The sequence below is a fragment of the Neophocaena asiaeorientalis genome, unplaced genomic scaffold (assembly GCF_003031525.2).
Source record: "Neophocaena asiaeorientalis asiaeorientalis breed wild unplaced genomic scaffold, Neophocaena_asiaeorientalis_V1.1 scaffold105, whole genome shotgun sequence".
In the NCBI taxonomy this organism is placed as follows: domain Eukaryota; kingdom Metazoa; phylum Chordata; class Mammalia; order Artiodactyla; family Phocoenidae; genus Neophocaena; species Neophocaena asiaeorientalis.
In genome coordinates this window covers 3,607,965-3,625,371 of record NW_020172162.1, presented here as the reverse complement: position 1 = coordinate 3,625,371, position 17,407 = coordinate 3,607,965, and the positions used below count along the sequence as shown (strand labels likewise).

Sequence of the window (17,407 nt, the reverse complement as noted above, 5' to 3'; positions counted from 1 at the left end):
GATAGTTAATTTTATTTGGCAACTTGACTGGGCCATCGAGTGCCTATACATTTAGTCAAACATTATTCTGGATGTGTCTGTGAGGATGTTTCTGATGAGGTTAACACCTGAAACGGAAGACTGAGTAGACTGTCCTCCCTTATGTGGGTGGGCCTCATCCAATTACTTGAAGCCCTGAACAGAACAAAAGGCTGACCTTCCCCTTAGTAAGAGGGAACTCCTTCCCCATGACTACCTTTAAGCTGGAACATCGGTTTTCTCCTGCCTTTGAACTCAAACTGAAACATCAGTTCTTCATGGGTCTTAAGCCTGCCAGTCTTTGGACTAGAACTACACTATGGGCTCTCCTGGTTCTCAGGCCTTCGGACTCAGACTGGAATTACACTACCAACTCTCCTGGGTCTCTGGGTCTCCAGCTTGCTGACTGTAGATCTTGGGACTTGTCAACCTCCGTAATTGCATGAGCTGATTCCTTATAATAAATCTCTTTCTAAATGTATATACATCTTATTGGGTCTGTCTCTCTGGAGAACCCTGACTAAAACATATGTCATAAAGCTTAACTGTGTTGACACTGTCTCCATAGAGCTGAGAAATAACAACAAAGGGGATATGTGGTCTCTGTGTTTTTTGGGGCTTTAAATTGGAATGGAATTTCAAATTCTACACAAAGGTAGATAGTTAAGAAAGTCTTAGAGATATTCTTTAGAGACTTAAGCAAAATGGTGGACCAGACTATTTCAACAAAAAGTAAGCATTTTCCTTTCAGAAATATTATTTTAAAGGTTTGCTTCACCCTTAAGGTTTTTTTGTTTTAATACCTGAGGTTAAATATTTTTTGAGAATCCATCTCCAACTTCATACTCAAAATCAGTAGAGATGTAGTTTAATGTGCAGAAGTTTTACATACAACTTGTCAGTAAAGTGGGGTTCAGCTCAAAAACATTCTGTAAAGATTTCTCAGCTCGAAAGTATCCTATGATTAAAGGAAAGAATTGAAGATATGCAAGATAACACATGACCATACAAATTTAAAGAGTTTTCAAGGTAAAGAAAACTATCTTTTTGCATTATTCCTTCCTAGACGGTTGTATGTTCAGAAATATTCAATACGATCTGTGATGAGTCTTGACTACTTCAAGGCATTACATGTGTTTACTTCAGTAGAATTAAGGATGTTATACAAAATTAACAGATTACAAGAGGTATCCATGTAACCCAGAAAAGTTATATGCTTTAGGTTCATTTAACAACTTAAGGTTTTCTTTACAGACCTTGGATTCATTTGAAAATTTATGAGTGATAGAATTCTGAAAGATATTCTATATATTATCTTCTCCAAAAAATTCTAAGGTACATATTGTTATTTCTTACAAATGAGGAAACTAAAACACCACAAAATGTTAGAAAATTTAAGTGAATAGGCAAGATAAGATCTCAAGCTAAGTGACCCCAAACTACCACCAGGATATTGCCCTCATTAAAATCACCGTAACACTACAGACAAGTGAAGATTGTGCTCCCATTTATCATAGCCAGGCAACAGAAAAAACACAAACCTCTCTCAGGCCCTCTAATTTGAAGTACTCAAGCCTCCTGGAGCAACCAACAATCCACCCCTCCTGGGTCTCCATCCTACTCAGGCCCAGCTCGAGCTCTGCCCTACCTGCACTCTGGGCTCAACCTGCCTCTGCTAATAAACGGCACTCTTGTAAAACTCGGTAGCAGCAGCAGCAGCAGATTTTTTTTTTAATTGAAATATAGTTGATTTACAATGCTGTGTTAGTTTCAGCTGTACAGCAAAGTGATTCAGTTATACATATACATATTCCTTTTTCAGACTCTTTTCCATTATAGGCTATTACAAGATATTGAATACAGTTCCCTGTGCTATATAGTAGGTCCTTGTTGTTTATTTTATATATAGTAGTGTGCATCTGTTAATCCCAAACTCCTGATTTATCCCTCCTCCCGTCTTTCCCCTTTGGTAACCATAAGTTTGTTTTCTATGTCTGTGAGTCAGCAGCTTTTTTACTAAAAGCCCAAAGGTGAAGTGTTAGAGGAAAGAAATTCCTTTCCATATAAATCTAAAAGCCCTTACATTTCACATAGCTGGCTTTTAAGGATTTTGACTAACTAGATTTGTGTACACCTTTTTGAGCTTTGAGAACAAAATCTGGCACTAAATGAAGACCTAGCCCTCAAATACAAAGATGACACAAAGAGACAAATCAGTGCTGTATCACAGTCAAGATGATGTTGCCGTGCTACACAATGGGATACAAGTACCGACAGGTGCAATTAGGTTCAAAAACTTAATTATATTGAAAAGAATCATTTGAAAACCTATTAAATAGAAAAACTGAACAAGCAACAACTAATTTCACAAATTATAAAGCAGCTATAGAGTGTAAAGCTCTGTACTGAAAACTTCAAACACAGCTAGCTAGACAGACACTATAACTGCACTCAAAATACCAACAGGGCACTGGGGGAGATATAAACAAGTGGATAAACAACTTTAACAAAGTGTGGTATGAAGTAAAGGGAAGAGGAGGATGCTATGAGATCACAGAGCCAAAGCTAGTAACCTAGCTTAAGGAGATAAGGGTACTCAGAGGAAATGATGTTTCAATTGAGAGCAAAAGGACAAACAGGAGTTAGCCAGGGAAAAATGGAAGGAAGGGAAGGAAATGCATTAAGCTGGGAGAAGGCTCTAAAATATGAGAGGATAGTACACTGAAGAAAATGAAACAAGTTCAGTATTGAGATATAAAGTGAAAGGCAGAGGGGGCAAGAGTTGGGCTACTAGAAAAATATAAAGGAACCAGGTGACACAGGGCCTTACAACGATAAGCAGTTTGAATTTAATCCTGAAGTTTCCAGGAAGCCACTTATGAATTTTAAAGAACTCAATGGCTTAATTATACCCGTTCTTAAGCAAAGGAGAATACTGGAAAACATTTTAATGGCTTTATCTTTCTAACGTATTAGCAATGACCTGTTGGAAATACAATAGAAAAAAAAAAAACGGATCCCACTTACAATTAAGATAAAAAGTCTAGAATAAAGAAGAGTCATAGTAACAATCAATTTGTAAGATCTATGTGAAGAAAACTAAAATCTTTCTCAAAGGCATAAATGAAAATTTGGGAGACTGGACACAGTGTTATCGAAAAGAAATGCACAACATTATAATATTGTCAGTTCTTCAGAAATTAATTTGCAGATTAAATACAGTTCCACCAAAATCCAAATCCAAAATCCTTAGAAAATCATGAAGATGCAAAGTAATGAGGGGGATCTTGACTACCAGATAAGAAAATAAATATAAAACACTATGAGCAAAAGATCAATGAATAGAATAGATATTCTAAAAGGAAGTCTTCAGGGAATAATTTAATATATAATAAAAGAGGGAGACATACCAAATATTATCACTGTTCTTTTCTTTTATCACCCAACTTGTAATTATCTATTTGTTATTTATTTTATGTCTGTCTCTCTCAACTAGGCTGCAAGCCACAAGAGGGAAGGTACCATGCCTATTTAATTCACTGTATACCTAGCACCTACAATGCCTGTCATATGATGGGCACACAACAAATATTTGTTGAATAAATGAATTAAGCAATGGGAGCCAAGAGATTATTCAACAAGTGACATCTGGACAACTGGAAGACAACAGAAAAATTAATTTAGATTATCCCCTCATACTGCATACCAAAATACTTTCCAGATGGTTTTAAAGTGTAGATATATAAAAAATTTCAAACCAGAAAAAGAAGTATACATGAATATTTACCTAGTCCAGTGGTCTGCAAACTACAGCAGCCTGCAGGCCAAATCGGCCATACACATTAGTCTACTATCTCTGGCTGTTTACACACTACAACACCAGAGTTGAGTACAGTTGTCCCTCAGTATCTGCGGGGATTGGTTCCAGGACCTCCTGCATATACCAAAATCCACAAATGCTCAAGTCCCTTATATAAAATGGTGCAGTACAATGAATAGTTGGCCCACTATATCCGCGGATGCCAAACTCACAAATATGGAGGGTCAGCTAAAGTTGTAACAGCGATCATGGCAGGCAAGGACAAAAGTATTATCTGAATGTTTACAGAAAAAGGTTGCCAATCCCTGATCTCTCTTAACAGGTGTGGACGTTCTAAATCCAATCCTGTCTGGACATCACAATCGCCTGTGAAACTCAGACTTAAGGACTCCCAATTAAACCCCAGTAGGAATGGATCAAAAACATAACTGTAAGAGCTAAAACTTTAAAATGCTTAGAAGAAAGCATAATTTTAAATCATCATGACCTTGGATTAGGCAATGATTTCTTAGCTATGACATCAAAGCAGCCAAAGAAAAAATAAATTGGACTTCATCAAAATTAAAACTTTTGTATATCAAAGGACATTATTGGGACTTCCCTAGTGGTCCAATGGTTAAGACTCCGTGCTCCCAATGCACGGGGCCTAGGTTCAATCCCCAGTTAGGGAACTAGATCCCACATGCTGCAACTAGGAGCCCTCATGCTGCAACTAAGACCTGGCACAGCCAAATAACTAATTTTTTTTTAAAAAAAAGGGACATTATCAAGAAGGTGAAAATACAACACACAGAATGACAGAAAATATTTGCAATCTATAAATCTGGCATAATTCATTAAGAAATAGAATCCAACAATTTCACCTATGAGTATTTATCTGAAGGAAACAAAATCACTATCTCAAAAAAATAGCTGCACCCCCATGTTCATTGCAGCATTATTTAAATAGCCACGACATGAAAACAACTTAAGTGTCCATCAAGAGATGAAAAGATAGCGGAGCAACTAAGCCCATGCACCACAATTACTGAGCCTGTACTCTAGAGCCCACAAGCCACAAGCCTGCATGCCACAACTAATGAAGCCTGTGCACCTAGAGCCTGTGCTCTGCAACAAGAGAAGCCACCGCAATGAGAAGCCCGTGCACCGCAACAAAGAGTAATCCCCGCTCACCACAACTAGAGAAAGCCTGCGTGCAGCAATGAAGACCCAACGCAGCCAAAAATAAATTAACTAATTAATTAATACAATTTCACCTATGAGTATTTATCTGAAGGAAACAAAATCACTATCTCAAAAAAATAGCTGCACCCCCATGTTCATTGCAGCATTATTTAAATAGCCACGACATGAAAACAACTTAAGTGTCCATCAAGAGATGAAAAGATAGCGGAGCAACTAAGCCCATGCACCACAATTACTGAGCCTGTACTCTAGAGCCCACAAGCCACAAGCCTGCATGCCACAACTAATGAAGCCTGTGCACCTAGAGCCTGTGCTCTGCAACAAGAGAAGCCACCGCAATGAGAAGCCCGTGCACCGCAACAAAGAGTAATCCCCGCTCACCACAACTAGAGAAAGCCTGCGTGCAGCAATGAAGACCCAACGCAGCCAGAAATAAATTAACTGATTAATTAGAATAAAAAAAAGAAAAAAGAAGAGATGAAAGGATAAATCAATAGTAACATAAGTCAGGATGCTGATTGCCATTGGGAGTAAAAAGCTAGTGATTTGGAGGGTGCACAATGGGAGCCTCTGGGTACTACAAATGTTCTATTTCTTGATTTAGGTTGTATTTACACAAATCTATTCTCTTTATGAAAATTCAGTAGGCTTTACACTTACCACTTGCGTACTTTACTAAATGAATCTTATACTTTAATAAGTATGCTTAAAAAATAAAAATGAAGTTAACAGTAATTATCTTTCCTGTATTTTCTACTATGCACATATAGTATTTTTATAATAAAAATAATTTATTTTTAATAGAAAAAATAACTAATCAAATACAAACAAGAGACCTGTCTTATAATAGCCCTAGGAGTCTTAAGGTGAGACATGAATATGACCTGGCCACCAACTTAATGCAACAGGACACAGAAAAGGTAACCTAAAATACTGCTCTGGCCAGACATGTCCGAAGGAATATATTGAGATATGTGGGCCACATTTTCAGAGTGACATTCAGAAAGCAGACTGTAATCTCAAGAAGGGAAGTAGTTCAAGGATCTAGAAACCATGTCATAAGATTTGACTGATAAGACAAGAGACAGTTGACATTGAGGAGAGAGTAACAACATCCCAGTACTCTGTGTCTAGCATACAGATGGCACCAAGAAATATTTGGGGAATGAATGAACAGATGAATGGGAGAAATATGTCTCTAATGTTTTAAAGTTTGTCAAATGGAATTGGGACAAGGAGGCAACCAATAATATGATAAATGAATAAATGACTATATAAATGAATAAGATATACTTAAAAAACTGTCATAAGCACACGAGAACTAGAGTTATATAAGTTGTGCCTGGAGAAAGAGTCAAGATGAATGAGGAGAAGTTACAGAAAAGCACTACTTGAAGAATTCTACTTAAAGAATTTTCTAGCAATTAGGGCTACATAAAATGAACAGGATGCCTCAAAAAGAAACAATAAAGGCAGAAACTACCTTCCCACCTGACATTTAACTACATAACCCAGAGGTCCTCTTCAGCTCTATTATTCTATGATCCCATGAAATGTTATCTTCATATCTTGCTGCACAGCAAATAATTAACAACTTGAGTTCCTTTGAAAACAGTATTCATAAGCAGTATCTTACTAAATTAAGATAATTTACCTTAGTGACTTACCTACATACTATAAATCAAATTTCAATAGCCTTCTTTGAAACATCATGACGAAAGCAGTAGCTCATATTTTCTAAGACCCTCTAGATATTCAGAATATCCAGAGAAAAGGTAGTTAAGTCCAGGATAACAATAACCATCCCTGGTTATCTATAGAGGCCCTCTGCACAATCTTAGAAAATCAAAACTTCGTTTTCTGGAATTCAAAGCACTGAAATCAGACTGAGCCCTTTGCCATTGTTAATATAAGTTAGTCTCCCTGAAAATCAAAATGGTTTTAGTAATTATACATAGAGTTGAGTTCATCCCATTCCTATTCACTGACTGGAATCTACCACCTCTAGCATTTCGATATTAATATTTCAATTACTCCCAGCATAGCCCTACATTTATATAACATTTCTTATAATTTTCAAAGGACTTTCTCGTATTATATAATAACTTATCTGAGCCTCATAGATGACACGTGAGAAAGGCAGAGTTAGGATGACTAATCCCATTCTACAGATGAGAAAAAAGAAATACCAAACTAAATGATTGATCCAGTACCGTAGGATGAAACCAAAATCACAATCTAGTCTTTCCAGGTCACATTTTATTATTCATCTGGTATCCCATATGTTCATTAGTCCTATGACAGAACTGATCAAAATTCTTCTTAGTAACAGTTATGGAATAAAATGAGCTTCACTTCTTCACAAAGAGAAAGAAGATTGTTGCCAAAAAAGAACACACGCTTAGTTAAATGAAATCAAAACTATATAAGGAATTTAGATTTCCAGTGTAAAATGTTTACCCAACTGCTGTGCAAAAAATGCACAATCAGGAAAAGCACATTTAATATTTCTAAAGGGCTGGATTAAAATTTCAGCTGTAACTTCATTACTGTAATTATATTTTTAATGCATATTTATTAAGCATCCATTCAAATACTGTGTTCACAATTATTCATGAGTGTTTTGTACATTTGTGTTGATTTTAACAAACTGTAAACAGTGGCCACTGACCAGAAATGTTCTCCTACAATGACAGAAGCCCATGCTAAGGTCACAGGCAGCACGTTTATGCTCTATTATGTTCTATTCATATCCCAAAGAGAAATAGCTGCTTTTTTCGAAAACTGCAATGGCCATCAATGACCCAAAAAGTCAGATTTACCAGTGACATTAAACACCTATGTTTGATTCAGTGATGAATAAACAAAGTGCAGAATAGAAGAAAATCAAATCTTAATTAAACTCTTTCTTTAAAAAAACAACATAAGCCATCATCAAGGAATGCATTTACTTTATTTATAAAAGGATGATTTAGGGGCTTTAAAAGGGTGCTTTTGATTTAAATAGAAAAATTATGAAAATTAAAACTAAATGCTTGCCAGTTATCATTCTTTTCCTTTCGAAGCTAATCTTAAATGTGCCAATGTGTGTAACTTTACAAAAGAAAAAAAACAGTACTTAAATTTCATAACAAATCAGTAAAATACTGCCTAAAAATCTGAATAAAGCTATTCTGAAGTAATTATAGGCATGGCCTAGCATACTGAGTAACTCCTTAATATTCACCCTTTTCAAACACTATTTAATAATGAGACCTAAGGGGTCTATTTTCTTTCAAACAATAAAGAAAAATAACGTCTATTTGTTATGTTCATTTATTTTAAATTTTTTACACAAATATATAAATAAGAATTTTTAAATGGAATCTACAGGAATTACATTTAAGATACAAATTGCATTATGAAGCTTTGAAGTAACTACACTAAGAACTGCATGTTCAGGCTTTAAAAATTGTTGAAAACTGGCACACCTGGTCAAGAATATGGATAGATAATGTGTTGAAAAGTATCTTCTAGGATGAGCTGAACGGAGAGAAGAAATAAGAAGGACAAGTAGGACAGTGAAAGAAGGTTATGAAAAAAGATTCTGGAGATTAAAGTATGAGGTACCTCCAGCAGGGTACACATAAAAATGGGACCTCAACAGAGGACCTTAGGCAAGGAAGACAAAACACAGCAGGAAGAACAGACATATTCAAAAGGCTCTTAAAAGAGAAATTAGAACAAATCTTAGTCACAAGCAAGAAAAATATATGAGTGGCCTAGGGAAACAGTATTAGATATAGTCAAGCTGAGGCTACATGACCTTCTGTCAGAATTTATAGAGCGTATTATTGCACTGGGCCTTTGACATCTATTATTTCTGTGGTACTTTTGTGAAAAGACAAATCCAAAATAGGTAAAACCAGGATTTAAGTGGTTAAGAATCCATCTTGCAATTCAGGGGACACAGGTTAGATGCCTGGTCAGGCAACTAAGATCCCACATGCTGCAGGGCAGCTAAGCCCGCACGCTGCAAATAGAAAGAAGCCCACTTGGCGCAACTAAGATCCGACGCAGCCAAAAAAAAAGTTAATTTTTAAAAAATAGTTAAACCCATTTAAATATTCATCATTTACTTAAACAAACAGAATGAAGCTCTTGAGGTATAACATAGTGCAAATCTACAGTAGATCAATAATCCATCTCTGGACTTCTAAAGTTCCTTTCTAATGGGTTCTACTCTTGAACCCACCCTATTTCATATGCCCACCCTCCACCCCAGAACTACATCTGAGCACTAGCTATGCCATGTAATAAGTTGTGCTATGCTTAAAAAAAAAAAACTGACTGAAAGAAACCATTATCATGAAGTTAATAGTCTCAGGAGCAGGCATGAACCTTTTCTAATATAATAATAAACATTAACGGAAATCCAAGAAACATGAAGTTTCACACAGGGTGTTCATCTAACTGGGTAATAAAAGTCCAAATCCATTTTCTTAACCACCAATCTATACAGCCAATAAATAATACCAATTCATATGGCTGAGTTCTACTCACATTAATACCTAATCAAGATCTCCAATGTACATGTACTAAAGAAGAGATTGTGACTAAAGGTAAATACGAATCTTCAGTTAATATAGAGATCTAAAAATATAACACTGAGATACAGAAGGACACTACAATGATAAGAAATCACAAGGTGTGACTGTCATATTACCTTGCCTCTATGAAATAAACTTAATTTCTGGGACTTCCCCGGTGGTCCAGCAGTTAAGACTCCGCACTTCCACTGCAGGGGGTGCAGGTTCCATCCCTGGTCTGGGAACTAAGACCCCACATGCCACACGGTGTGGCCAAAAAGTAAGAAAAAAAAACAGAAAGAAAGAAACTTAATTTCTAAGGCTAGCTTAAGTAAAATAGATACGCTGATTTTAAGTTTTAGAAAACTTAGAAGCATTCTCTTCCTTGGCTTCTCTCCAATTTCCCCTATGACCTCTCTAACTGCTCTCTGATGAGGTCACCTTCTGCTCATAAAACATCAGTTTTCCTCAAGAACTCATCCCTAGCCTTTTCTCCTTTTCATTCTACAAATATTTCAAGGCTAGTTCTTCCATTCTCATGGCTCTCAACACCTCATATTTCCTTTCTTAGACTCAGATCCCATATTTCCTACAACTACTTAGACTTGTTTACCTGGAATTATCACTAACACCTCAACTTTAACATATCCAAAATGGAACCTCTCCCTAAAATGCCTCTGGCCTTACTTTTCATTTGTTTAGTTTCCTTTGATAGACGGAATTTGATGCCATTAAATTACCCAAACTAGGAAACCCAAATTGACCTTAACTCCTCTCTTTCCTTGTCTCCCCCAGATCCTGTCAATTTTACCAAAGCAGGGTCTCTGAATTCCCTCCTTTGCTGCCCTGCTCTCCATCTTTACCACAGCAGTAATTCAGGGCCTAAATCACTCTCCCTAAACTACTACAACTTCCTCCTAAATAATCACCAAGCTTCCAATATTCCCCCATCCAGGCATTCCTGACCTGTTTTTCAGGTAGCCACAGGGATAATCATGCTAAAATGGACCCGATCACTTCTCTTCTTAAGAAATCGTCAGCAGTATCCCCCTGAGCCTACATACACATCTTTGCATACTATACAGGACTCTTCTAACCAGAATCCAGCCCACCTGCCAAGCTTCCTCTCTAGCTGCTCCCCCTGAGGGACTATACATACACCAATAAGGGCCAGGTGCAGCTCACTTCCACACTTTTGCTAAAAAGCCCTCCCCTCTCCAAGCAGAGCTGCTTTCTCCTCTGTAGTCCTACAACACTTCAGATAGGCCTAGATTATGGTGGTGTTAATGTTCATTGTCACGGTAAAGAGCTAGTAGAACACAATGGTTTGTTAAGTTTGTGCTTCTGGAGGGAAAATGCCTGGGCTCAAATACCACTTGAGTAGCCATGCCTGTTTAGTCATTTATAAAATAGAGATGACAATACCTTTATAGATAGCACAGGGAACTCTACTCAATACTCTGTAATAACCTATATAGGGAAAGAATCTTAAAAAGAAGGATATATGTACATGTATAACTGAATCACTTTACTGAATCACTAAAGCAATTCAGTTTCACCTGAAACTAACACAACAATGTAAATCAATTATACTCCAATATAAAATTTTTAAAAAGAAACATTAAAAAATAAAACTTTTTTTAAAATTTTAAAATAATTTTATAATAGAGTTTTTATGAAGATAAAATTATGAGAGAAAGAAACGGCTAGCAGACTGCCTGGAACACAGAAAGGGCTCAATAAACATTAGCTCTTGTAAATCCATCTCCCAAGACTGTAAGCTATTCAAGGCCTGGGAGCCAATTTCATTCACTTTCCCCCTCCATACACTTAATACAAGACTTCAACTGAATTAGCAATCTCGAGGCATTTTCTACCCACACCATGACCACTCTGATTTCTAATAAAATGTTTCCCCATAACTATCTGGAGACTGAATAACTGTTACATTAAATGAAGATACACTTAGACCTAAAAGAAAACAAGCAGTAATATCAAAATTGACATATATACTTAAATTATTTAAGGTACCAAATTTTATTGATACTTTCAATTGTTTAATAATCTGACTAATGGAAATATATATATGTCAAAATGGAATTCATAAGTTGTACTTCCTAAGGAATTTAAAGTTAGGTGATATGAATGAACACCATTTTAGGACCCCTAAAGTTTTCACGTTTCCAGTTACCAAAATGTCTTAGAGCCAAGGCTGGCATTAAAGCTTAGGTGGGGACTTCCCTGGTGGTCCAGTGGCTAAGACTCTGCATTCCCAATGCAGGGGGCCCGGGTTCGATCCCTGGTCAAGGAACTAGATCCCGCATGCTGCAACCAAGACCCCACGCAGCCAAATAAATAAATTAATTAAGGAAAAAAAAATGTAAGAAAGAAATGAAGCACAAAAACAAAGAACATGCTCTTCCTTTCCCCTCATTCCTTTCCTTTATCTACTTCCTTCTTTTGTTTAACATTAAGTGTAATGTGCTTCCCTCACATTACACTGCAGTAAACAGTAGGCTTGAAAAGATGAAAAAAAGGAGATAAAACAAATGTCAACAGTAAATACCCCCCCAAAACATCAAGAAAACGATAGAAAACAAACTTAAATCAGACTCTAAATACTGAATAACGTTTCAACTTAAATTTTTCTTTTACTTAAAGAGGGGGAAGGAGCAACTTTAGTTACAATTAAATTGACCTCTAACTGCATTTTCATCAAATGTCCAAATTCAAAACAAATTCTGGGGCTTCCCTGGTGGCGCAGTGGTTGAGAGTCCGCCTGCCGATGCAGGGGACACGGGTTCGTGCCCCAGTCTGGAAAATCCCACATGCCGCGGAGCGGCTGGGCCCGTGAGCCATGGCCGCTGAGCCTGCGCGTCCAGAGCCTGTGCTCCGCAACGGGAAAGGCCACAACAGTGAGAGGCCCGCGTACCGCAAAAAAGAAAAAAAAAAAATTCTGCCACTTAACTAGCCAAATAACTTCTGCAACCTTGGGTTCCTCATCCCCAAAATGAGGATAACGGGAATTAAACAAGATGAGCATTTAGCATATTGCATGACCCAGAACAAACATTAAGGCTCATGCTGTTATGCTAATGTTCCTTAAATCCTAATTTTCATAAATTATGGTACATGCATTGAACGGAATTCTATTTTAACCATTTAAAACATGAGGTACAGGGACTTCCCTGGCAGTCCAGTGGTTAAGACTCTGAGCTTCCAATGCAGGGAGGGCCCATTCAATCCCCGGTTGGGGAACTAAGATCCCACATGCCTTGTGGCAGCCAAAAAAAAGAGGCAGTTCTACACGTATTTATATGGAATGATCTCCAAGATATACTACATGAAAAAAAAAGAAAGGACCAGAACAGTGTGTATAGTATATTACCACTTCTATTTTTCTTTAATTCAGGTATTTATAAATATATATGGTGGATATATACAGAATGTCTCTGGAAGAATACATAAGAAACAAGTATGAGAAGTTGCCTCTGGGAAGGAAAACTAAACGGCTATGGAACAGGAGTGGAAGAAAGTCAACATTTTACCGAATTCCTTCTTGTACCTTTTGAATTTTGTGTTATTTGCTTGTATAGCCTATTCCAAAATTTTTTTTAAATAGTTTATATTAAGATCGAAACCTCATGCTACCAAAATATTCCATTATACAGTAAGTGGATTATGCTACACTTTACAGTAAAACCTAAGGTGACTTAATCACAGTTTTAGTATTAATTTCAACTCTATTTATGATAATAATCAAAGACTGATAGAGGTTTAGCTAAACTGCCAATGAGAATCAGTTTATTAAGATGTATAAGGGTGGGGTTCCTGGAGATTTTTTTTAAAAAGGAAAGCTTAAGTATGTGGATGAGGGAGCAATAAGAATAACGTCATTCATTCACTCAAAAAATATATCTGCCCATCAGGTGCCAAACACTGTGCTAAGTGCTGAGGAAACAATGACACCCAGTCCTTGCCTTTGAGTAGCCCGCAATTTAGTGGGAGTATATGAATATAGTAAAACTAGCACTCCTGTGGCCTTGGTTACTCAAAATACAGGTTCATTCACTCATGAATAACAATTTGAAAGAATGAATGAATGATGCAAGCCCAGTGACAAAATACGCCTCGCTGAAGCCTCTAGGACTTGAAAAGAACACAAAGAATCGACCCCTCAATCTGAGAATGTCAGTACACTTGCATTCCCGCAATCCAGAGAGCACGCAGGGCCTGCAGATGTCAGAGGTACAGTCCCAGGTCACCAGCCTGGAGAGCTTGGGATGGGGCAGGTTGGAAGAGTTCCCAGGCCTCAACCCCACACTTGAATCCCTTCAAGCGAGGTACTCCCCACACCTGGGTTTACAGGTCTCTAACAGCCGGGAAGGAACAAACCCTGGGTCGACATCTAACCCTCAAAATGAAAGTTACTCTGGGCCACCTCCCTCAGTGCTCCTTCATGAGCAGGCAGTAACAGCGGTGCAAGAGAGGGTGGAACTCCTCTCGAAGAAACCTCTCGAAAACCGTGAACCAAGGAGGCAGTTTGGGGAGCTCGAGGAGGGAGGGTGACTGCCCCGAGACTTCCCCGGTCATAAGCAGTCGTCTCGGCTTACTCCAGATACAGTCACTAACCTTTACAAAAGGGGTTTCCAGGGGCGGTGACCGAAGTGGGGAGAGCAGCGGCCCAAGCCCTGCACCGGACACATCTTCCTCTCAGCCGGCTCGGCGCTAAGCGCAGGGTAACCAAGGGCGACCAAGAGGCCGCCATCTTGAGCTCCGTACAGGGGAAGGAAGAGGAAAACTTTATTGAAACCCAGAAGAGAGACGGTAGCACAGACAAATCCAGCCGTGCTCACGGAAGGCTCCGCCCGACAGAACGAAAGGGAGCAGCGGAAGAACGCGACCTCTAGTAGCTCGAGGGCAAGCTGGACTCCGATGCCCTTCGATCCCTCCGGGCAAAGCAAACCGGGACTACGACTCCCAGCATGCAGTGCGGCGGCGCGGGGGCCGGGCGAAGGGACGGGGCGGAGGGCAGCTTTAGGCTGGGGGGAGGGGCAGTTGTCCGCCCAGCGCCTGCTGCAGCTGATCTAAAAACATTTTCAAGGAGTTAGAACGTGTTTGCGGCGTGTATTCAAGTAACCACTCCTGAGCCTTTTCGGTTAGCGTACCTGACCGAGATTCCAAAACCTAAATAAAGTGTAGGTGATCCAGTGGGCCTTCATATTTTAACGAAATATTGTTACCTCCGTAAACGGTATCCCCAATTTATTTGCCTCCAGCGTCCAACGCATCTTTGGCAGAGTACATGAAATGTGCTCCTACCATTTTTACTTTTTGTATTTCAAGAGCATAAATCATTTTCAATGTGGCATATACTCAAATGTTTTGAAAGAACATGGAAAATTTGTGTAACATGGGAAAGCCAATGGCCCGTGATGGACAAGTAGATAGAGTGGCTGTGGGACAGTGTATCTAAGGAGGAATTTCTAAGTGATCTGCCCTAATTTGATTAAACAAAAAATGTTTTGAGTCACTATGATAACTGTATTGGGAATACAAACTGCTGTCCAGAAGAGGCAGGCAATCCGGTAAGGAAGGATAAAGAAAGCGACCAAAGATTCTACTAGGTGTTCTGGAAACAGTGAAAGAGCACTTTGGCTGGGAAATCAGGAAGGCCTTCTAGAAGCTTTATTTTTAACAGGAAACGAAGACCTTCCAAGAACAGGAAATAGAGTGAGCTAAGGCAGGCAAGCGAGAAAATCTGGACTAGGGACTTTCTTGGCATTCCAGTAGTTAAGACTGTGCTTCCGCTGCAGCAGGCACGGCTTCCATCCCTGGTCGGGGGAGCTATGATCCCGGGTGGCGCAGTGGGGCAAAAAAAATAAAAATAAAAAAACTGGATTACAGGAAGGAGAAAGCCACGTTTCAGACTACACTAGAAAGAGTTCCAGGAAGTTAGGTAGTTAGTCTACAATAGAAGATTCCAAAGAAACAGGAAAAGGAGAGCATATAGCATGGTATAATATTTCGGAGATTTCTCTACTGACTCTGTCAAATCGTTTATAGAAGAATTATTTTGAATGTGTCTTTCAAAATGTCATTTCACATTTTTTTCTATCTTTAATTCCATTGTCTGACACGACAAACTATTCCTTCATGTTTGTTTCATTTAATGTTACTAATTTTTGGTGTGACACTTCGTGAAAGGCCTTTTGAAAAAACTGTACTGTTTCTTCCTTGACTTACATATTCATTACTCTCAAGACTTTTAGAGAGTGTCTGGGTATCATTTTGTTTCCTCTGGGAAAAAAACTGCTTGTCTTGGTCTTGGTCAATGAAATTACCTCTTAGTAGAGATTCCAAAGGCTTAATAATTATGGAAGTGAAATAGGAACTCATTGATAGTTTAATGCCAAATTGGCAGGAAGATCTGCAGGAAATTTTCACATGACTGTGCAAGTGGACAGAAACATGGCAAATGAACTTTATTGTGTACAAGTATGAGGTAACTTGGAAATAATTTAAATTACATTTGTTGTATTCAAGAGAATTTATTATGACCAGAAAACTAATTAAGTAGCCACTGTAAACTATTTTATTAAAATACCAATCCCGAAATCCTGCTGTTCCTGCAATTGCTAAAACACAAACAAAAAAAAGCCCTAAGGCTTCCCTGGTGGCGCAGCGGTTGGGAGTCCGCCTGCCGATGCAGGGGACACAGGTTCGTGTCCCGGTCCGGGAGGATCCCACATGCCGCGGAGTGGCTGGGCCCGTAAGCCATAGCCGCTGAGCCTGCGCGTCCGGAGCCTGTGCTCCGCAACGGGAGAGGCCACAGCAGTGAGAGGCCCGCGTACCGGAAAAAAAAAAAAAAGCCCTAAAAGGCATTTTGAACATTACCAGAAAAAGTAAATCAGAAAATCACAAAGCATTATCTTTTCCTACTAAAAAATCTCCCTAGAGAAGTGCCAATTAGTTCTGGACTCTAATCTCAGGGACAAAACCAGGCCAGGGCTTCCCTGGTGGCACCGTGGTTAAGAATCTGCCTGCCAATGCAGGGGACACAGGTTCGAGCCCTGGTCTGGGAAGATCCCACATGCCGTGAAGAAACTAAGCCCGTGCACCACAACAACTGAGCCTGCACTCTACAGCCCGAGAGCCACAACGACTGAGCCCACGTGCCACAACTACTGAAGCCCGCACGCCTAGAGCTCGTGCTCCGCAACAAGAAAAGCCTCCGCTCGCCGCAACTGGAAAAAGCCTGCGTGCAGCAATGAAGACCCAATACAGCAATGAAGACCAATCAATGCAATCATTAAAAAAAAAATGATGACAAAAATGGGAAAGAAAGTGGTTGGTCGATAACATACTATGGTAGGTGAGTTTCTGGAACTCACAAACCTGTTTCCCACCTCAAAGCTTTTACATTTCCTGTGCCTTCTGCATGGAATGCTCTCCTCCAAGATATCTACTTGGTTCACTTCCTTGTGTCCTTAGTTCCTTATGCTACCTTGCCAGTGAAGGCCTTTCCTAACCACCTAACTACCTAACTTCCTCCTTCCTAGCTTTATTTTCTCCAACATCACTATATATACTTTACTAATTTATTAGCTTATTATCTGCTCTTACTGCTCTTCCTAGAGTTTAAGCTCCATGTGGACTGGGATTAATGTCTCTTTTGTTCACCGCTGTATCCCCAGGGCCTAGAATAGTGCCTAAGTTAGTACACACTCCATAAATGTGTATTAAGTGACTGAATGAGTTGTCTTAATACAAATACAAAATTTATCATCATTTTAGTCTTTCTGCAAAAACCAGA

General features: G+C 38.8%; 1 protein-coding gene across 3 annotated transcripts in view; it reads right to left on the bottom strand.

The window, feature by feature from the left end:
* The window catches only part of AFG1L (AFG1 like ATPase), a 188,324-nt gene extending 173,789 nt beyond the window's left edge, over window positions 1–14,535 (bottom strand). For all 3 annotated transcript variants that reach the window (XM_024755879.1, XM_024755884.1, XM_024755892.1), the window contains exon 1: window positions 14,224–14,535. In XM_024755879.1, coding sequence (XP_024611647.1) covers window positions 14,224–14,359 — 136 coding nt within the window. In that variant the 5' untranslated portion in view covers window positions 14,360–14,535. The remainder of the gene's footprint in view (window positions 1–14,223) is intronic.
* Between the last annotated feature and the right edge of the window lie 2,872 nt (window positions 14,536–17,407).